Here is a 23,764-nt window from a genome sequence, read left to right as displayed (position 1 = left end):
TTTCGTAAGTCTCCATAGTGGTTTGTTGCGAATGTCGTATACCAGGGGTGGCCAGGTTCGGTCCTGGAGAGCCACATTCCTGACACTCTTAGTTGTCTCCCTGCTCCAACACACCTGAATCCAGTGAAAGGCTCATTAAAAGTCTGCTAACGAGTCTTTCATTGGATTCAGGTGTGTTGGAGCAGGGAGACAACTAAGAGTGTCAGGAATGTGGCTCTCCAGGACCGAACTTGGCCACCCCTGTCGTATACTTTGAGATGGTCACAGAAGTGCACAAAGCAATCCCGGTGTATCATCGGATGGTCAATAACAGTCTAAATCTAAGTTGTTCTGATTTCTGTACATGTCCTTTAACTGATGTGTCCATCATACTTGGAGCATGAACATCCCTGATGGATGACTGTTCCTGAAGTGAACCAATAACCAAAAACACATACTGTGTGCCAAAAAACTCAATTGATTTTTTTATTTTTTGGAACCACTGAAATTCTGTTGCAAGAAGACACTGTCAAAGACAAATTCAACGACTCATTCCTCTGGAGGTTCTCAGCATTCAGGTGCTTTTTGTTAAATTCTGCTTATCCAAGCTGTCTTATAGGGACACACCTTCACACACACTTCCCCTCCACTACCAAAAAAACACACAAAAAAAAAAAGCAAACCAAAAAAGCAACTTTTTGCTGCTTGAGCACCACTTTTTGGGGGGTGTAATGTGCAATCAACTACAGTGAAACTTCAGGGTGTATGGGCTTTACCCTCCAGCAATAACAGGCCATGAGCCGTTATCAACAAATATGATTTTTTTGTTTTGTCTTTTTTTAATAACCAATCCCATTTTTTCATGTAATACAACACAACTCTCAAATGGCATGTTGGGAATTTGAATGTCCTAATGAATCCTGGCATCATGTGTAAAAAATATATATATAAATAAAATAAAAAAAATACATGTGTGGTTTAAAATTAATTTTTTTTTCGAAATGGAGATTTTTGACCATTTTGGCAATACAAGAGAGTGAATCCTTAATTTCAGTGGTTCTTAACCCGGTCCTCAAGTACAATCGAATCTGCCATCTCTGATTAGCTGGCTCATTTAGTTGTGCAGCCAATCAAGTGCCAACAGACACATGAATTATCTAATCAGCTTGTGGCAGAGCAGTGAGCGATAGAAAGTGTGTAGGTTAACAATACTGGTTTGAGAGCCACTGCGTGATTTGAATACTAACAAAATTTTAGTGGTGACAGAATTCTTTTCATGACTCCTTTTCAGGCTACAGATTAACTTTCGGTGGTCTGCATACACATTGACCAGGTAACTCAGTGGGATAAGAAGTTGAGCTACCAACAAATAAACCTGGATTTGATTTATAGCCACACTACCTATCGATGTCCTTGGACAAGACACTTTGGGTGCGTCCACACAGACACAGTTTTTGGTACGAGCGACCTGGTGCAGCATTTATGGGGGGCGGCACCGTGGGCACAAGCACCTAAAAAAAATAATAATTTTCTTGTCATTGTGTGTGGAATTGGCAAATTGGCACCCCCTGCTGCTGTAGGCACCTTGCTTGCTGAGAAGGACGGTACACAAAGGCAGTGTGAGAAAGGGGAGAGGCACATGGGGGACAGTTCACCTCTGGGTTTCTCTAATGGAAGGGACATGGGGGTACATCTTGACTTTCTTCCAAATAACGCACATCTCATTCATAATACTATAAATACAGGCCTGTAATTCCTGCATGTTTTTCTGAACTGCGTGAAATAGCTAATAAAAATAGTTGATACAAAGCAATTAAGTGATCACCCAGGTGAACTGGTTTAATCTTGACTTCTGGTTGTGAGTGGGGGGTGGGACGGGAAATCTGTTGTTTGTCAGGTGCCAAATAAACAGAGATGAACAGAAAACGGTCAAAGCCATCAGGTGCCCAATTTAGGAAAAAGAGAAAAGAGGAGAAATGAGCAAAGGATAAAGTTATACAACTGTCCTCTCTGTATGATTACGGTGTCCATGTCATGAATGAAGAGCTAATGTTAACTAGCGGTGTAACACATTTGTTAGCCTTCTTGCTATGATGCTTACCAAGTTGGAATGCTTACACAACAATAATTCGGTCTTAAACACAAGCTCAAATTTCACCATAAAATTGTAGGAAAAATGGTCAGAGAAATTGTCAAGCATTTTAAAATTATTATTTTACACACTCCTAAATGCCATAAACTGGATTTTGTCAGAGGGATACACTAATAATAATAATAATTATTATTATTATTAATTAGACATTGTGAGATACATTGGCTGAAGCTGAATTACAGGTGAATAAAATAATTCCTTAACTAGCACAAACATAAACATCTGTTATTTTGGGATGGATATTTTAGGGGAGAAATCTCAAATATTAAAGTAGTAATGTGTGTAAAATTAACACATACTTCAAAAGAAGAATGACTCATACTTGCAACAAAGCTGTTCCAAGTTCAGTTATTATTTATAGTCATCATTTGGGTTAAAGTTAGGCCTGTAATTAGCCAACACAATTTTCATATCTGTAGGTAGTTTCAAACATGAACATTTGCCATTTGCTACAACTCCATTTTGTGACAAAGCGCAGTTAAGCCAGTCAGAACTAAAAGTGTTCCAAGCACAGAATTTGAGGCAGTAACCAAGGAGCTATGTTTAATAAAGCATCTAATGACATTTAGCATGTAAGGGCATGTTTATTCAAATTTATAATTCACGGATGTTTTGTATAAGTCATATTGTAGCCTGCGGTCTTTTGATGTCAATTTCAACTGCAATTTCAGGGCCACTTCTAAAATATTAAAAATAATAATCAAGCAAAAATGGCTGTTTGTGCAAAATTTTGTGGGGCCCCGGAGTAGAGTGCCTGGATTGGAGAATGGTGTCAACTCAAAACATGACACCATTTTGGTTCCAACTGCACTGAGCTACTGAGTAAACCTTTTATGTTTTCAACATTTTTAAAAATCATTTAACCACATACAGCAACACATCCAGGTACAGGTACTATCAAAATAAATATAAAAATAGTTAAGCTATCAAATTTACAATTTTTGATTTATTTCATTAATTTAAAGCCTGATTTATGCTTCTGCAGCTCTTTAACTCCGTGTCATGCAATGACGTGCGTGACAGTTTTAAAGTTCTCCGTCTCTGGATTATGTTGTATTCTGGACTAATTTGACTCAACAATCTTTTGTTTCTACAATCATCACCTCCAAATCAAAGGTAAGCTGTACAATTTCCTCTTTTACCGACTTCGTGCTGTAAAGTTGCAGACTTTTCTGATCCATTTATCTGCATGAGCACTGCAAAAAAACTATTATAATATGATGGCAGACGAAGGATTAAAAGCAGAAAAGTGTCAAATCACAGCTCATTGTGTCTGATTTAACAAGTGCACGTCAGGTTGCGGGTCAGAGTCTGAACACCGTTTGAAAAACTAAACGGTCGGACTTTTAATCACAGAAATGACTCCTCACTTTACTCAAATCAGCGAGTGTCAGAGCTGAAGTTTAATTTGTACCTCTGTTACTTTGCACGTCCAGACTGGTCAGAGTTTTTAATGGAAATACACTGCGATCGGACGGGACATTTTATCTGATGTGAGTGAGTGTACAAAATCCATTATATACAGTGTTTATTACATGGAAAACAATACAAAAACTTTGGGACTTTTTTGTCCGGTGACTGTGAATATCTGGTTTATACAATGAAGGTTTAGGTGAGTTTTACTGTATGTGGGACTGAATAATAAATTTACCTCACAAAGCTTTGATGATGAAGTCGCTTCCATCCCACACGGCTTTGGATCTGAAGGGAATCTGTACATCTTGAAGCCCTTGCTGTGACTATTTGTGCATCCAAATGCACAACAACCCTCATTTTCAGTGAATAAATAAATTAAATAGCTGGATTTACACGCAGACACATTAACAGCCAACGCTATTTTTGCCCCAAGATGGCACCATGAGTCACGTGACTGATTTTTTTCGACACGTCATGTCGCCACTTTCTAATAAAGACACTTTAGCTCGGAGGGGGTCTCGCCTGGGAAATTCTTTAGGCATATCCACAAAAGTTGTGTACTGGATCCTTGCTTCATCCACACAGAAGCAGTGTTTTCAGGCCTCGAAAATGCTACTTTTTGAAAATGCATCTCAGAGTGGATAAATCGTTGTCATGTGAACAACCAACACGTAAATTTGTGAAATGATGATATCCTCTTTTTCTTCTGTGTTTGTATGAAGCTTTATGCGCATGCTCCCACGACTTCTCCATTTTTTGTATGGGAGTGTGACAGCGCCACATACAGGCCTGGCATACATATTACAGCATTTTCAGTCATTTCTTGTGTACACAGATATTTCTTGAAACGGTCAAGGGACACTTTTTGAAAACAACAAAGAAAAAAGGTCATATAGGGAAAGTTCTATTTCCATGTGAACAAAACACTTTATCTGTATTGTTTCAGTCCACCCAGGTGGAAGTGGACACCAGCCTTGGCTCGGGAAGTAACCTGTGATGGACTGGGGTCCTGTCCAGGGAGAGTTGCAGACTCTCATCCACTTCAAGCTATGGAATCCGGGGATAAATACCAGCATCAATGGGCCGCAGGGCCTAGACAGGATCGGTACACACCCAGTTATTTCCTAATGCCGTAGGTATTTGTAGTATTGGAGTTTCATATCCTGCAGAGAGTCAGTCTGTTACAGCTGTGAGAGAAAACTATTGTGTCCCACATTTCCAGTGCAGATCTACTGTATTTGACTGCTGCGGTTTACAATGAAACCCTGTCATTCCCTTCAGAGTGCAGAAAGAGCGCGCGCGAGAGAGAGAGAGCATTTATAACTTCCTGGGGATTCACTGGAGACACACGCACACACACACACATGCGCACACACACACCACAGAGGGTTGATTTCAGCACACAGAAATGTGCTGACCTGCGCTAAGCAGGAGCCAAGGGCAACAAAACACTAAATACAAACGCTGCACTCTGAGCGGGTACTTTCCCCTCGCTGCTCGCACACGTTTCTACTGCCAGCCTGCCTCTCAGTTAGCACTGCTCAACTCTCAGGCGCTCAATTTATCTCCATATCAGTCAATTATGTTGTTTTTCTTCCCCTCCCAGGACTGTTTTCTTCTCTAACCCTGAACACGTTTATGAGTCCTGATCACCGTTCAGTTGTCTCCTCTTCGGCGCTCTGCAGCACGAGTCCAGATGTTGTTTAATGAATCACTAAATTCCCTGCGTCACTGGGAAATCCCCTCCTCCCTCCTTCATGGTCTCCATCGTTTATGACAAACATTTGCTGATAAATGAAAACTGCAGTACATTGCTCCCTTTCCTCAACATTTCAATAATTATCATTTGCAGAGTCGTGTTGTTAAGATCTCAGACTCTTAAATACAAAATAGATCATGCTGGGTCCAACCCACAGACCAAATCAAATAATTTAAGTTCGCCTGTGAACCGAGGGTGTAGGGCGATGTGGTAACTGTCATCGCACATCTGAATATGGATCTCGATCTGTTACAGGGAACTACAGAGTCAAGTAGGTAGTGCTGTTTTTTACTGTGTAATAAACAGGACTACATGCAATAATATCTCCAACCCAAAGATAAAACTCAAACAATGAGGTTACACTTAGAGCTAAACCGATATATGTTGGCTGATAATGTCAGCCGATATAAGCTGTTCATTTTCAATAACCTCTCATGAGATGTTCATCATTTCAAAAGGATACATTTAGCAGATCACGATAATGCTTCAGATCCAGCAGAACAAAACACGTTTTGGTACGAGTTGGCCTTAATTCAACCACTATAAGGTAATTAGCGTATTTACTAGAGTCGCTCTTTAACAGGAAAAACCCATATATAAGTCATATCAGAGTATAAGTCGCACCTGTTAAAAATTGCCTCTTGAACAGGAAAAACCCTCATATAAGTCACATCGGAATATAAGTCTCACCTGTTAAAAATGTCTTTTGAACAGGAAAACCCTACACATGTTGTATTGATCGCATCTGTTAAAAATGCCTCTTGGTGAGGGAAAAACCCATATACAGATTGCACCAGAGTATAAGTCACACCTTTTTCTGCACTATCAGCTCTCTAAGTTGGGATTTTAGTACATTACTAAAGTGTAGTTTTTATTGTTGGAAATTATTCTTTTACTATTATTATGTTGTTTAAGGCTTTGATTCCTGGGAAAGTTCGATATAAACATAGCCATTATAGTTATTCTTACCTACAAGGAATGTGTGATATTTTGGTGTATATGTCACACCAGAGTACAAGTCCCAGGGCCTCCTAAACTAGTTAAAAAAAAAAGTTACATACTCCGAAAAATACATTAAGTGCCAAAAACGCATATTGATTTGCACGGTCAGAGTTCTGCACTCTCCCAGTACCCTTCTAGTTATCCAAGGGAAGTCCCACTTTCAAGGTTGTGGCACGTACCATTGAGGCCATAGGTTTCCATACACCTTCACTAAAAACTCTTTGACCATGATTTGTTATTGAAAAAACTTGCTTGTTATGGTTTTGAGGTATCAGTTCTGACTTGGTTCTACAGTTACCTATCTAACAGAACACAGACAGTGTTTTTTAATAGCAGCTTTTCTAACACCAGGAGGGTATTATGTGGAGTGCCACAAGGGAGTTGCCTCAGTCCATTATTATTTACAATTTTCACAAATTATCTACCATATATTTTACATAAAGCTAGTATAGTAATGGATGCAGATGATTCAACCATTTATACATCAGCACGCTCACGCAATAATCTTGAAACTGTTTTAAATATGGAATTGCACAATGTAGTTGAGTGGGTAACATCTAATAAGTTAGTGTTAAATACAGAAAAGACTAACTGTATGGTTACTAAATCCAGTTGTGTTGTTATGAAAAAACCCATATTAAACATTAACATTAATAATATGAGAAAAAATGAAGTGCATCAGACCAAGCTGCTGGGTGTAGTGGTAGATTCAAAATTATCATGGAAAAAAACATATAAATAATATTTTTGTAAAATTGGGCAGGGGTATATCGATTATGAGAAGACATGCAAGGTTTCTAAGTTGTACTACAAAGAATTATGCTATTAACACACTACTATTAGTATATCTGTACTATTGCCCAGTAGTTTGGTCAAATGCTACTGGAGAAATGATAAATAAATGACAGATTATTCAAAATAGGGCTGCTCATATGGCACTTAAGTGCAGTTATAGGACAAATATCATCACAATGCATAAAAAATTAAACTGGCTGTTAATCAAAGACAGGCTTTTATATTCACTGATCATTTTTGCCAGAAAGGTTATTGTCACTAAGTTACCTTACATTTTGTTTAGGAATTTTTCTTTTAGTTCAGAAAATCATACTTACAGAACCAGACATGCTGAGGGGGGAAATTTTACACTGCCTACAGATAGAACTAATGCCATCAAGAACACTGTCATATTTAGGGGTATGAATGAAATGAATTTAATAACGAATTACATTAAACTCACCACAAATGAATGTTTCTTTTAAAAACTTCTGAAACAGCATTTATTGGTATAAGGAGTTATCTGAGTCAAACCTTTAAACATATATAGATGATGATTAATTTGATTTGATTTTCATTCTTTTGATTTTTATTTTCATTTTTATACATATATTTTTGAATGTATTTCTGATTTATTGTGTTTGTAAATTTGTGTGGACCCCAGGAAGAGTAGCTGCAGCCTGGCTGCAGCTAATGGGGATCCAAATAAACAATAAACAAACAATAAACAATAAACTCTGTACTGAATGTAAGAATGGAAACCTCAGACCACAACCATCATCAGTTTGCTGAAAGATCTTATGGATGAGAAATCCATTTATATTTGTATCAAGTAAGTGTTCCAAATAAACAGTCCAGCAATCACATCTTATGACACTTTAAATTACAGCAAGACAGGAAGTGGACTCTGTAAACTGTGCGCTCCAATTACTCTCATCTCTCTGGGAGTTGAAGATTGTGCACTTGTAAAATGCACATGAATAGAAATGAAGCGGTTACCTTGCGCCAGCAGGAGCAGTGTGCGTGGCACGTGGACAGGGGCTGGTAGGCAGTGTTGGCATCTGGAAGTGAGCAGGAGACAGTGGGAGACAGAGAGGACAGAGGTACAGAGGCATGCTGTTGGGGATAGTGGTGATGGCCATAAGACATGGCGGTTCGATCCCCACCAGCCCCAGTTCCCTGAGTTTCTCCTCCTCCTCCTCCTCCTCCACTGCTCACCTGAAACAGCAAACATGTTTATGATCAAAAACATGCCGAATGGAAATTAAATAAAAAACTAAATACTTGGTGTGCATAAAAAAAGAGGCAAACGTGGTCAACAGCCACTGATAACTACACACAAAACATACTGTAAACTATAACTTTTTAAAAAGTTGAATCTTTAGAAATAAGTAAAATCATCAGATACTTATGACTGGAGCATTTTCAAATGCTGACCACTCTGTAATATTTAACAGACCTACAATGCCAACAATTAATAGACTATTAAATTATTCGCCAACTATAATGGATTCATTACCTTGAGTCATTTTTTGAAGGGAAAAAAAATTACAAACTCTTTGATTTCAACTTCTTAAATGGGACTGTTTTTATGCACTCAGTACTAGTTTCCTAGCTTGTCTCTGACAGCAAACTGAATATCTTTAGGTTGTGGGCAAAATACATTTGAGGACATCATATTGGGCTTTTAGAAACACTAACTGTCCTTTTTCTCCATTTTCTGACATTTTATGAATCAAACAACTAATTAATTGAGAAAAAACTCAACAGATTACTGTATTTTATAGACTATACATATTTTTCTTTATTTAGTTACTTGATTGGCTGGTCCTGTAACTTATATTTTGCAGTAGCTTTTATGTCAAAAATACTGGATTATCATCTACAGCCACAAGATAGCAGAGTCTTCGTGCACGACAAGCTGCTCCTGTATACTGATCTAAATGAGGTACTCTCTGATCCACACTCCAGAGAAGGTGATGGTAATGCACGAAGATCTGATTGAGAAGAATGTGCTGTGTCTTTGAGAATATGTGAAATTAATAAATCACGCTCTTAAACTGAAAGGCCATACTCTTCAATAAAAAGAGTGTATAACATCCATAATACTCTGCACTCAACTTGTTTGCACTTTGTGGGACAGCCAGAAGCACAACAATGAGGACAGCTAGGCTAAAGTCAAGCCAACTATATTGTTTTTTAAAAAATTTATAATCAATTAAAAAGTTTATTTACCTTTAGTGAAGTAAGTGTGCACACATTTAGTCCCCTGTTTGCAATTTAGTTTCTTCAGTGACTAAAAGAAGAAGTTTACTCTTGTGGTCTTTGTGCCTCGTACAATACATTAGCCCATTAGCTTCTGCTTGCTAATGTGGTGTTTGCATTATAAACAATTCACCAATTAAATACACTTGTTGCAAATTTAATGTATTGTTCTTCTTGTTGCATAAAGCAGTATAGCGCCACATTTCAAAAATAAATGAGTCATGCTGTGTTCACGTCGACCTCATAAAACCGTCACAGTGGTCCGTCATTATACAACCCCTGGCAAAAATTATGGAATCACCGGCCTCGGAGGATGTTCATTCAGTTGTTTAATTTTGTAGAAAAAAAGCAGATCATAGACATGACACAAAACTAAAGTAATTTCAAATGGCAACTTTCTGACTTTAAGAAACACTATAAGAAATCAGGAAAAAAAAATTGTGGCAGTCAGTAACGGTTACTTTTTTAGACCAAGCAGATGGAAAAAAAATATGGAATCACTCAATTCTGAGGAAAAAATTATGGAATCATGAAAAACAAAAGAACGCTCCAACACATCACTCGTATTTTGTTGCACCACCTCTGGCTTTTATAACAGCTTGCAGTCTCTGAGGCATAGACTTAATGAGTGACAAACAGTACTCTTCATCAATCTGGCTCCAACTTTCTCTGATTGCTGTTGCCAGATCAGCTTTGCAGGTTGGAGCCTTGTCATGGACCATTTTCTTCAACTTCCATTAAAGATTTTCAATTGGATTAAGATCCAGACTATTTGCAGGCCATGACATTGACCCTATGTGTCTTTTTGCAAGGAATGTTTTCACAGTTTTTGCTCTATGGCAAGATGCATTATCATTTTGAAAAATGATTTCATCATCCCCAAACATCCTTTCAATTGATGGGATAAGAAAAGTGTCCAAAATATCAACGTAAACTTGTGCATTTATTGATGATGTAATGACAGCCATCTCCCCAGTGCCTTACCTGACATGCAGCCCCATATCATCAATGACTGTGGAAATTTACATGTTCTCTTCAGGCAGTCATCTTTATAAATCTCATTGGAACGGCACCAAACAAAAGTTCCAGCATCATTACCTTACCCAATGCAGATTCGAGATTCATCACTGAATATGACTTTCATCCAGTCATCCACAGTCCACGATTGCTTTTCCTTAGCCCATTGTAACCTTGTTTTTTTCTGTTTAGGTGTTAATGATGGCTTTCGTTTAGCTTTTCTGTATGTAAATCCCATTTCCTTTAGGCGGTTTCTTACAGTTCAGTCACAGATGTTGACTCCAGTTTTCTCCCATTCGTTCCTCATTTGTTTTGTTATGCATTTTCGATTTTTGAGACATATTGCTTTAGGTTTTCTGTCTTGACGCTTTGATGTCTTCCTTGGTCTACCAGTATGTTTGCCTTTAACAACCTTCCCATGTTGTTTGTATTTGGTCCAGAGTTTAGACACAGCTGACTGTGAACAACCAACATCTTTTGCAACATTGTGTGATGATTTACTCTCTTAAGAGTTTGATAATCCTCTCCTTTGTTTCAATTGACATCTCTCGTGTTGGAGTTTTTTCTTGATTTCTTATAGTGTTTCTTAAAGCCAGAAAGTTGCCATTTGAAATGACTTTAGTTTTGTGTCATGTCTGTGATCTGCTTTTTTTCTACAAAATTAAACAGCTGAATGAACATCCTCCGAGGCCGGTGATTCCATAATTTTTGCCAGGGGTTGTAGCAGAATTTCTGTCGTCTACAGAGGCAGACTGCAGGTGATGAAGTCAGGCTCTGTCATAAGGACGCAACAATAATTTACTTAGTTGAAAAGAACAACAATGTTCGCATTTTGTACAGCGTTGGTAAATGGTCTGCATCTGAATAGCGTTTTTCCATCTGCATCAGAAGTGCTTTACAATAATGCCTCACATTCATCCCGATGTAAGGGTGCTGCCATACAAGGTGCTCACTACACACTGGGAGCATCTAGGGGATTAGGGACCTTGCCCTTAGTGATTTTCTGGTCAGGCGGGGATTTGAACCAAGGATCCTCTGGTCTCAAGCCCAACGCAACCACTAGACCATCACCTCCCCATCATATTTAAAACAGGAAACCTTGGCTCTGATGGCAGCTTAAAAAGTAAACTTTTTGTGATGTTATAAGTTAATTCCTTTCTGAAATTTCAGACATATTATTCACTTTTATCTATTTAAAACCAGGCAATAATCCATCTCTCGGTGTCCCTTTTTCCTCCTCATTAAAGATAAAACAACATCCGGTTTATCCGTGTTGCTGCGGTAAGCAGAAAAAGTTGAAAATTTGCGGTGCTCGGCTGCCAAGGTCACAGTTAGGGGTGGTGGAATTTTTCCCATCAACCCCTCAGTGAAAATAATAGAACATTCGGTTTTCCATCTGCCACTTATTGCTGACATGTGAAAGCAGCATTACAGACCAATGCAACTTAAACATGGTTTGAACTCTTCATGCCACAGTTTTGGACAGATGTGGCTAATACTTTGGTGCAACATATAGTCCAGAAGATACAGTAAAGGACAATGAAAATAACTGTTACTTTCAGTTCTAGATTAATCTCTACATGGTTAAAAACTACACTTTCCACACATTTATCATACATTTTGGCCTATGTCTAGGGAATGTAAAAAAGGCAGTGACAATTATTTGGTATGGTTATGGTTAGGGTTAGGGGAAGGGAGAGGGTTAGGGTTACAAACAGTAAAATAAAAAAAAAATTTAAAACGCGTTACGAAAATATGACTGATGTCTTGACGGGAGCATGAAAAAAAATTGTGGGTGTGTCTGCCTCTGCCATGTAATTTTTCTGGCAGCGGCAGACTCGGTGGGTTGATGTCAGCTTGAACTTACTAAACTTTCTCTTATTTCCAGTCTTTCAGGGTTGCATTTTTAGGAAAAACATAAAAGTTCACTGAGATGGTTATTGAAGCATCCAGGGACACAACCAAGTATTCCTCGGCATTCTGAGCCTTTTGTTTACTTTCTGAGCGTGTCTGTGCGTCTGCAGCAGGCACACATTTCCCACAATCCCCTGCGCGACCAAAATTTAATATGGCGGGTATGCAAGCCGTCTATTAAAAACTCATGAGAGGAAACGACTGGGAGGTGAGCCATTAATCAATGATTTTGATAAAAACAGGAAACATGAGCTGCTTCAACCTGCTCACTCGCGGCCTCTGCAGTTTAACAGTTCAAACATACCTCAGCTGTGGTCAAAAACACAAACTCTCTGTTGTTCTACACCGCAGTCTTCACCAACTAATTTACCGTGGCCAACTAATTCACCAACGCTGAACACACGACTGAACAGGTAACTCAGCCACATGGGGTGTGCAGCCAGTACATTCTCAGTGCCGGTCCCAAGCCCGGATAAATGAGGAGGGTTGCGTCAGGAAGGGCATCCGGCGTAAAACAAGCCAACCCAACTATGCAGACTCAGAATCGAATTCCCATACCGGATCGGTCGCGGCCGGGGTTAACAACGTCCGCCACCGGTGCTATTGCCCAACAGGGTGCCAGTGGAAATTGGGCTACTGCTGGGCGAAGATGACGAAGAAGAGGAGGAGGAAAACGTTGCCACAAACAGCGGGAGAAGAAGAAAACTAGAAGGGTGGAAACGAGAGTGGGGACTTTGAATGTTGGTAGTATGATTGGTAAAGGGAGAGAGCTGGCTGATATGATGGAGAGGAGAAAGGTAGACATATTGTGTGTGCAAGAGACCAAGTGGAAGGGAAGTAAGAACAGGAGCATCGGCGGTGGGTACAAGTTGTTGTACCATGGTGAGGACAGGAAGAGAAATGGTGCTGGGGTCATTTTAAAGGAAGAGTATGTTAAAAGTGTGTTGGAGGTTAAGCGAGTGTCTGACAGGGTGATGAGTGTGAAGTTGGAAATTCAAGGGGTGATGATGAATATCATCAGTAAATATGCCCCACAGGTAGGTTGTGAGATGAAGGAGAAAGAAGATTTCTGGAGTGTGTTAGATGAGGTGGTGGAGAGTGTGCCCAAGCATGAAAGAGTGGTGATAGGAGCAGACTTCAATGGGCATGTTGGTGAAGGGAACAGAGGTGATGAGGAAGGACAGATGGTAGTTGATTTTGCAAAAAGGATGGAAATGGCTGTGGTGAATACCTACTTTAAGAAAAGGGAGGAGCACAGGGTAACATATAAGAGTGGAGGAAGGTGCACACAGGTGGACTACATTCTTTATAGGAGATGCAAGCTAAAAGAAATCACAGACTGTAAGGTGGTAGCAGGAGAGAGTGTCACTAGACAGCATAGGATGGTTGTTTGTAGGATGACTTTAGAGGTAAAGAAGAAGAAGAGAGTGAGAGCTCAACAAAGGATCAGATGGTGGAAGCTGAAGGAGGAAGACTGTTGTGTGAAATTTAGCGAGCAGGTGAGAGAAGCACCAGTTGGAGGGGAAGCAATTTTGGACAACTGGAAAAGTACTGCAGATGTGGTGAGGGAGACAGCTAGGGCAGTACTGGGTATGACATCTGGACAGTGGAAGGAAAACAAGGAGACTTGGTGGTGGAATGAAGAGGTCCAGGAAAGCATAAGGAGAAAGAGGTTGGCGAAAAGGTTTTGGGATAGTCGGAGAGATGAAGAAAGTAGACAGGAGTACAAGGAGATGCGGCGTAAGGCGAAAAGAGAAGTGGCAAAAGCAAAGGAAAAGGCATATTGCGAGCTGTACAAGAAGTTGAATAGTAAGGAAGGAGAAAAGGACTTGTACCGATTGGCCAGACAAAGGGACAGAGCTGGAAAGGATGTTCAGCAGGTTAGGGTGGTAAAAGATGCACATGGTAATGTGCTGACAGGTGAGGAATGTGTGCTGAGAAGGTGGAGGGAATATTTTGAAGAGTTGATGAATAAAGAAAGTTAGCGAGAGAAAAGGCTGGATGATGTGGTGAGAGTAAATCAGGAAGTAAAAGAGATTAGCAAGGAAGAAGTGAGGGCTGCTATGAAGAGGATGAAGAGTGGAAAGGCAGTTGGTCCAGATGACATTCCAATGGAGGCATGGAAATGTCTAGGAGAGATGGCAGTAGAGTTTCTAACCAGATTGTTTAATAAAATCTTGGAAAGTGAGAGGATGCCTGAGGAGTGGAGACGAAGTGTGCTGGTTCCTATTTTCAAGAACAAGGGTGATGTGCAGAGCTGCAGTAACTACAGAGGCATAAAGCTGATCAGCCACAGCATGAAGTTATGGGAAAGAGTAGTAGAAGCTAGGCTTAGAAACAGGTGAAGATCTGTGAGCAGCAATATGGTTTCATGCCGGGAAAGAGCACTACAGATGCAATGTTTGCTCTGAGAATACTTTTAGAGAAGTACAGAGAAGGACAGAAAGAGTTACATTGTGTGTTTGTGGACTTAGAAAAAGCTTATGATAGGGTGCCAAGAGAAGAGTTGTGGCATTGTATGAGGAAGTCTGGAGTGGCAGAGAAGTATGTTAGGGCAGTGCAGGACATGTACAAGAATAGTGTGACAGCGGTGAGATACGCAGTCGGAATGACAGACTCATTCAAGGTGGAGGTGGGATTACACCAAGGATCAGCTCTGAGTCCTTTCTTGTTTGCAGTGGTGATGGACAGGTTGACAGATGAGATCAGACAGGAGTCCCCATGGACTATGATGTTTGCAGATGACATTGTGATCTGTAGTGAGAGTAGAGAGCAAGTTGAGTCTAGTCTGGAGAAGTGGAGATATGCTTTGGAGAGAAGGGGAATGAAAGTCAGTAGAAGCAAGACTGAGTACATGTGTGTGAATGAGAGGGAGCCCAGTGGAATAGTGCAGTTGCAAGGAGTAGAAGTGGTGAAAGTAGATGAGTTTAAATATTTGGGGTCAACTGTTCAAAGTAATGGAGAGTGTGGTAGAGAGGTGAAGAAGAGAGCGCAGGCAGGGTGGAGTGGATGGAGAAAGGTGGCAGGAGTGATTTGTGACCGAAGAATATCAGCAAGAGTGAAGGGGAAAGTTTACAAAACAGTAGTGAGACCAGCTATGTTGTATGGTTTAGAGACAGTGGCACTAACAAAAAGACAGGAGGCAGAGCTGGAGGTGGCAGAGCTGAAGATGTTGAGATTCTCTTTGGGAGTGACAAGAATGGACAAGATTATCAGAGGGACAGCTCAGGTGGGACGGTTTGGAGACAAAGTCAGAGAGGCGAGATTGAGATGGTTTGGACATGTGCAGAGGAGGGACCCAGGGTATATAGGGAGAAGGATGCTGAGGATGGAGCCACCAGGCAGGAGGGGAAGAGGGAGACCAAAGAGGAGGTTCATGGATGTGCTGAGAGAGGACATGCAGGTGGTTGGTGTGACAGAGGAAGATACAGAGGACAGGGTGAGATGGAAACGATTGATCTGCTGTGGCGACCGCTAACGGGAACAGCCGAAAGACAAAGAAGAAGAAGAACACACAACTGAACAGGTGCTCCCTCACTCAGTCGCAGGACGCCTGACCTGTAATTTGTTCTACGCCGTGTCACCGTGACACTCTCATCTCCAACACCTTTCTCCTCCCAGCTTCTCAGAATGACCTGAAATTAGCTCAACTCCAAACTGGCCGCGTGAATTTCACCTGTCAAATTACACTGTTTACAAACCTCACTGAGGCTGACGGTGTAATGAGGGAAGCAGTGACCTCGCTGAACACTGTGCAGTGGATGATGACTCCACTCAGTTAGTGAGTCCTCACAATAGTTTAACACCATCTTATCAAAAATAAAGGCAGAACATACGTGGAAATTCATCAGTCATCCAGGTCATCTTCAAAAACAAAATCTGCAACATCTTCGAGGAACTAAACAAGTCCAGATGACTTAACTCATCCTATTTGGAAAGGCTGGGGGGGGGCTGCACCAAGTCAAAATCTGGATTTCTTTCTTCGCAAAGGATGTAAACAATTATCAAAATCTTTGATAATTACTTTTCTGTTAATTGACTAATCTCCTCATCATGTGACCAAACGTGACCCCCGTGGACTACACAAGGTCAAAGGGTCACACCTGGCTGCAGCCTGGCAGCTCCTTTCAGCTGTAAGAATGTGTGCGCAAGTCAGCCTGTGTGTTCACTGCTCAGGATGCAGTTCCTCCAACGTCTGTTGATAACTTTTTTTTATGTAATCAAGTTGAACAATTGTTTGCTGTTATAGTGTTGAAGTTTTAATATTACGATACAACCGAAGGGGAAACTTTCAATTCTTCACAGCAGAACAGATTACCTCAATGTGCAGAATAAAAAGAAGTTTATTTTAAAAATCCTTTCTGATTAATCAGATCTTTACTATGACACATTCAAATTCTTATTATGATCAACTAGGGGTGTTGAGGATGACAAAAGCGGATATAATTTTTAAGCCACGGATTGGCTAGTTTTTCGGATCAGAAAAAAATTATTTTGCTTAACTTTGTTAAAAAAAAAAAAAAAAAAACTTAATTGGCAAAGAAAACGAGAAAGCTTTGTCTGTGGTCTTGAATAAAAATAAGGTGTCCAATATTTTGCATAATATAATATATAAAAATGAAATACTTCATTGTTATATTAAATTGCAGTATGAACAGTAAATAATGATTAAAAAACTTGTCTAAATCATGAAAAGTGAAGAAGACAGCTAATCTAAGTTTATAACATCAAATTATTTTTCAAAAATATGAGGATGTCTACATTATCTGGTGGGAGGGGAATAAAAATAATATTATTATAACCATTTCAGGACAAAATAATTTGTCCTACCACACACAGATCCAACTTCATTCAGATCAGTGGCCCTGTTGACCAGAAGCTACGGCGAAAAAAGTCAGTAATACGATGCTTATATCGTTATTTGCCAGACCTGTGGACTTACTACCAGCTCAGCTGTGCACACGCTTTGAGCACGAGAATCGGTTCAGCAAGCTCAAAAATGTACAGGACAGAGACAACTGACACTTCGCCCTCAACTCTCTTAATTTTCTAAGAGATTTTATCGAGTTCTGGGTCCAGATGTGTGCATAGCCTGCCATCTGTAGCAGAGCAGAAGGCCGTTTTTTTTTTTTTTTTTTTTTTTTTTAAACAGGCTGCATGAATGCACAGCTCGGGAGCATATGGCAACCTGTCTCTGAGACGCATGAAGCATAAGCATGAGAGAAGCATGAGGCTGTTATCAACATACTGATCATCTGCAGAGGAATGGTCTATTTGAAGAGTTTCAGTCAGGTTTTAGAATTCATCATAGTACAGAAACAGCATTAGTGAAGGTTACAAATGATCTTCTTATGGCCTCAGACAGTGGACTCATCTCTGTGCTTGTCCTGTTAGACCTCAGTGCTGCTTTTGATACTGTTGACCATAAAATTTTATTACAGCGATTAGAGCATGCCATAGGTATTAAAGGCACTGCGCTGCAGTGGTTTGAATCATATTTATCTAATAGATTACAATTTGTTCATGTAAATGGGGAATCTTCTTCACAGACTAAGGTTAATTATGGAGTTCCACAAGGTTCTGTGCTAGGACCAATTTTATTCACTTTATACATGCTTCCCTTAGGCAGTATTATTAGACGGCATTGCTTAAATTTTCACTGTTACGCAGATGATACCCAGCTTTATCTATCCATGAAGCCAGAGGACACACACCAATTAGCTAAACTGCAGGATTGTCTTACAGACATAAAGACATGGATGACCTCTAATTTCCTGCTTTTAAACTCAGATAAAACTGAAGTTATTGTACTTGGCCCCACAAATCTTAGAAACATGGTGTCTAACCAGATCCTTACTCTGGATGGCATTACCCTGACCTCTAGTAATACTGTGAGAAATCTTGGAGTCATTTTTGATCAGGATATGTCATTCAAAGCGCATATTAAACAAATATGTAGGACTGCTTTTTTGCATTTACGCAATATCTCTAAAATTAGAAAGGTCTTGTCTCAGAGTGATGCTGAAAAACTAATTCATGCATTTATTTCCTCTAGGCTGGACTATTGTAATTCATTATATCAGGTTGTCCTAAAATTTCCTGAAAAGCCTTCAGTTAATTCAAATGCTGCAGCTAGAGTACTAACGGGGACTAGAAGGAGAGAGCATATCTCACCCATATTGGCCTCTCTTCATTGGCTTCCTGTTAATTCTAGAATAGAATTTAAAATTCTTCTTCTTACTTACAAGGTTTTGAATAATCAGGTCCCATCTTATCTTAGGGACCTCATAGTACCATATCACCCCAATAGAGAGCTTCGCTCTCAGACTGCAGGCTTACTTGTAGTTCCTAGGGTTTGTAAGAGTAGAATGGGAGGCAGAGCCTTCAGCTTTCAGGCTCCTCTCCTGTGGAACCAGCTCCCAATTCGGATCAGGGAGACAGACACCCTCTTTACTTTTAAGATTAGGCTTAAAACTTTCCTTTTTGCTAAAGCTTATAGTTAGGGCTGGATCAGGTGACCCTGAACCATCCCTTAGTTATGCTGCTATAGACTTAGACTGCTGGGGGGTTCCCATGATGCACTGAGTGTTTCTTTCTCTTTTTGCTCTGTATGCACCACTCTGCATTTAATCATTAGTGATTGATCTCTGCTCCCCTCCACAGCATGTCTTTTTCTTGGTTCTCTCCCTCAGCCCCAACCAGTCCCAGCAGAAGACTGCCCCTCCCTGAGCCTGGTTCTGCTGGAGGTTTCTTCCTGTTAAAAGGGAGTTTTTCCTTCCCACTGTCGCCAAGTGCTTGCTCACAGGGGGTCGTTTTGACCGTTGGGGTTTTTACGTAATTATTGTATGGCCTTGCCTTACAATATAAAGTGCCTTGGGGCAACGGTTTGTTGTGATTTGGCGCTATATAAATAAAATTGATGATGATGATACTGCGTGCACAACTGAACAATGTGCATGCACAGCAGCAATCCATCCGTTCACACTGTGGTTTTACCATGACTGCTTCGAAATTAGCACATTATCACTTTAAAAACCATGTCACCATGACACAAACATCAAACTTAAGTAAATTTTGCAATTAACTGCTGGTTCACATGCTTTCCAAACCATGGGGGGGGTCCACATGCATCAACTGTGTTCCGTTACACCACTATGATCAACTAAGTGCATAATGAGACAGATTTACAGAGCTGTGAAAAAGTTTTGCCTCATTTAAACTTATTTTGGACATTAAAATTAATTTAAAAAAAAAACGCACTTCTTTATATGAAAATGGCTCAAAGTGACAGTGAAAAATCTACAGATGAAATCATAAATAACAAATTAAGTAAAAAATCTTAGATGAACCTACCCAACTATTCCTTTTTAAAACCCAGTTAACTCAACCACTAATTTGCATCACATTTTTACAAAAACTGGTGCAACTTTATATTTTGACCCCTGTACAAACGGAAACTGACCTTTGTCACCATTCTCGCTGTTTTTACCTCATAACATTCAGTCATAAATAGTCCAAACTATACCTTTTTGGAATATTTATGATCAGACAAAGAATGTGTTATACTTTTCAATATGATTGGAGCATTTTTAGATTTTAACCCGTGTAATTCTTCATTGACCCCTACCTGGCTGCCATATTGGATTTTCAAGTGGCCAGCACTTTTGTCTCAAACACTGATTTATGAAGAACATTCATGTCAAATGTGATGCTTGTATCACCAAGTGAACAATTCTGGCCAGAAATCATACTTATCTGCTTCACTATATACTGTGTAGAACTACACTGCTCCCTTGTTTTTCAAATGGGGGTCGTCGCAGCAAATCTGAGGTGGATCTGCATGTTGAATTGGCACAGGTTTTACACCAGATGCCCTTCCTGATGCAACTTCACATTACATGGAGAAATGTGGCAGGGGTGGGGTTTGAATCGGGAACCTTCAGCACTAAAGCCAAGTGCACTAAAGCCACTTGGCCACCACCCCTGCTTTTAATTAATTATACATTTTGAAAAACATTATAGTTGGCTTGACTTCAGTCGAGCTGTCCTCATTGTTGTGGTTCTGGTTGTCCCACAAAGTGCAAACAAGTTGAGCGCAGAGTAGTATGGATGTTATTCCTGTATGGCTTTTCAGTTTAAGAGCATGATTTATTAATTTCACATATTCTCAAAGAGTCAGCACCTCAATCAGATCTTCTTCTTGTTTCACTGTGGTTTTCTTAAGGCTTAATGGTACATTAAACTCACTTTCTCTGGAGGTGAACTGTCGTGAACCACTTGGCCAATTCATCAAAGAGTGCCAATAATTGTGTCCAGCATAGCCTATATTTTATTGCCAGGATTTTCTTTTCACTTCATGAAACAAGTTGTTTTGTTCTTGTTGCCAAATAACTTTGGACATTTTTTTAATATTTTGATTAACTAAACTGCTTTGTTTACACTTATTTCTGACCATATATTAAAATGTGTACATAAAATATAGTAGGGGCACCAGTAATTCTGATCACGACTGGATTCACATTCTAGTTAGTATAAGCAGTTTGACAGTATTGCACAATTCCCACTCAGGTCCAAGCAGAGTTCAGTTCAACAATAGCTCCAGGCTAAAAATCGTTGTTGTGGATGTGGATGTGTGGGTCTTTAGATTGTCCCACTGGTGACCCCTGATCTAGACCTGACTTGTGTGTGGTACAGTGCAATTAAACTGATTTTCAGGTAAGTGGTGTTGCATACAGCCCAACCACTTTGGAATTTTTTGTTGTTGTTGGGGGGGGGGGGGGGGTAGCCAACAACAATGTTAAAATTTTTTTTAGAAAAACAATACCAATATATACACATTAAAATGGCAATGATGTAATTCAAGACTGATGTTTTTAGAGTTTAAACACAATCTTTATAACTATATTGCTGCCACTTTGATTGGCAGTTTGCTCAACATTTGCATAAAATAGACTTGTCCATTTTCTAGCGGCATAGCGCAAAATTTGTCTCTTGTCCTTGTAAAATTCTGGCTTTGATCAAAAATTAAGGACAGCTGGCCAAATTGCCTCTGTCTGTTGTAGGAGTAGTGGGCACAGTTCCGCTAATCTGCTACTCACTAATTAGCAAAGCTAACGTTTTCATTAGCGGATTACCTTTTCAGCTAACTTTGAAAACCATCAGTAGAGCAATTAGCTTGCACTAAATGTAGTTCCGCTAACATTTTTTTTTTGCTGGTAAAGTGAGTAAATTTAATGGTCAACAACCTTTGTAAACTCTAAAATCATACGTTAGTTCCTGTTTATGAACACAGACAGAAGCACTATTGTTGTTGCAACACAGAGCCAAAAGAAGTTACACTGCGGACAGTCAGTAGTTTTATTTATTTTTCCTGCATTTGCTTTGTGTTTGTGAATGCAAGGCAGGTGAGCCGTAGCTCTGTTAATGGTTTATAAATATATAAACTGTGACTTCTAATACTTCAATTTACTGCTTTTGATCAAGATGATGACAGTGTTTGGGGTTTTATTTTTATTTATTTATTTTTCTAGAAACTGGCTTATCAGTAGCCAACAGTGTAATTCAATGTGGCCGCAACTGAGTCAATACTAAAAGTTAGCAGTAACTTCCGCAAAATTTTTTCTCAGTTCATCGGTTTAGCATTATAAAAGTTTTTTTTTTCAGTTAGTGGTTTAATGGTTATCCAAGCTATCTTTTTGGATAGCTGTGCCCGCCGCTGCTTGTAGCTAATGGGACCAAGGGGTGATGGGGTCCCAGCATGGCTCCTAAAGACAGCTGGAGAAACTACGTAATGACACCATTTCCAACATAGTTTATTCTGTAAAATTGAACTTTTCATATGGACAACCAATACTGATATGCTCTTATCAACCAATAGATACATCAGTCGGCTGTACTTTTGAAATTGATTTACGGTGTAGGTGTGTGTCTGCCAATAACTGGACTGGAAAGAGATGATCTCTGACCTGCAGGATGTCCTGGATCTGGCCGAGCTTCTGCCTCAGCACCTGTTTCTGGTGGAAGCTGAAGGCAGGGTGGTTGGAGGCCATGGTGAAGAGCAGCAGGAACTGCTCCTCCGTCCTGCCGTTGTTCAGCGCCAGCCCGTAGTTGTTGATCACTGTGTCGATGTGGGTCAGGGTCCGGTACAGGACCCTGGCTGCCTCCCGGTTGTCGGAGCCCAGCAGGGCCAACGACACCAGCAGCTTACTGCGGACCACCTCGTCCGTGATGTTGGTGAGACCCGACAGGTCCGCCGGGTTGTTGGCTTTGATCTCTGCATCCCGCAGCGGGTGGTAGTCCTTCCGGGCCAAGTCCTCGAGGCACGAGCCCAGGAAGCGGAGCTCGATGGGGACGCAGAGGTCCAGCAGGCCGCACAGGAACTCCGCTCTCTGGGCGGAGGTGAGGGAGGAGAACCAGCGGTACACCTCCTCCCTCTGGACGCAGCTCCAGTTCTCCACCATCCCCACGACCAAAACGTCTCAAGAGTCCGAGATTCAGGTTTTACTCACAGTTCGAGAACTTGGACCCCTCGGCGATCCTCGGATCATAGTCTCTGCAAAAGTTCCGTCAATCCCTCCGGAACCGTTTCCCCCTCCCACCCACCTCCAAGGAGACCCGATTAGGTTCTTACCGGCACTCTGTGTGGGTGCTGGTCCAGGCTCCGGTCCGGCGCGGGGAGCCGCTGCTCCTCGGTGCTCCTCATGGTGAGAACCGAACGTCCAGAAGGAGCAGGAGTCTCGAGGCTGCGCTCGTGCGCCGCGCGGACCAAGTTAAAATAAAAAACAAAAACAACACTACATAAATATAAAAGAATTTAATGGCACAAGCTCACCAAACGTCGCCGTCACTGACAAATCCCGGATGATTAAGTCAACATCCGTTAATGAATTTTGTCTCTCTGAAATGGGAGGAAAAAAAGAAAAACCCAGCTGTGTTTAACATTATCCCAACTCTGGCAGCAGGACATGCCCACCTTCCAGAACCCTCTGCTCCAATTGGCGGATGTTCTTGTCTGTTATCAAGACCTTTGTCGTGATTGGCTACGAGGAATATCCCTGCCCTACTAGTTCAAAATGTTTTCTAGCTTTAAAAAAAACTTTTAACGTGGCTTTAACAAACTTAGAACTAGCTATTTATTTATTTAGCCTCATAATGACGTAAAGTTAGCGCATCCGTTTATCGGCTGTTTTAGTCTAATTATGATCCCTGTTACAGAGAAACAATTTAACAGTCGATCTGCTGAAACGTTTGTACCATAAATAAATAAATACGTTTATCTATTAAATTTTAGTCTCCCTGATAATTCACTGACCACCAGGTGGCGCCACAAGTCCAGGTTGACAGAGCCCGATGCGGTCTGAGCGCCTCCTCGAAAGATAACGGAAATATGGCAAAATAAAGTTTGAGAGATGATTGTTAAAAATGAGTTCAGAAATTGTTTTAGCTTCTCTCTTTTATGTCTCATTCCACGAATAAAGGTTTTTAGA

General features: G+C 40.4%; 1 protein-coding gene across 1 annotated transcript in view; it reads right to left on the bottom strand.

The window, feature by feature from the left end:
* zcchc14 (zinc finger, CCHC domain containing 14) overlaps positions 1–23,294 on the bottom strand; it is a 77,434-nt gene extending 54,140 nt beyond the window's left edge. Inside the window, exons 1-2 of the mRNA XM_034177250.1 lie at positions 22,244–23,294; positions 8,082–8,300 (exon numbers count right to left, since the gene is read on the bottom strand). Coding sequence (XP_034033141.1) covers positions 8,082–8,300; positions 22,244–22,738 — 714 coding nt within the window. The 5' untranslated portion in view covers positions 22,739–23,294. The remainder of the gene's footprint in view (positions 1–8,081; positions 8,301–22,243) is intronic.
* Positions 23,295–23,764: the final 470 nt, after the last annotated feature.

The sequence above is a fragment of the Thalassophryne amazonica genome, chromosome 8, assembly GCF_902500255.1.
Source record: "Thalassophryne amazonica chromosome 8, fThaAma1.1, whole genome shotgun sequence".
Taxonomy (NCBI): domain Eukaryota; kingdom Metazoa; phylum Chordata; class Actinopteri; order Batrachoidiformes; family Batrachoididae; genus Thalassophryne; species Thalassophryne amazonica.
This window is presented reverse-complemented; position numbering and strand designations above follow the sequence as displayed.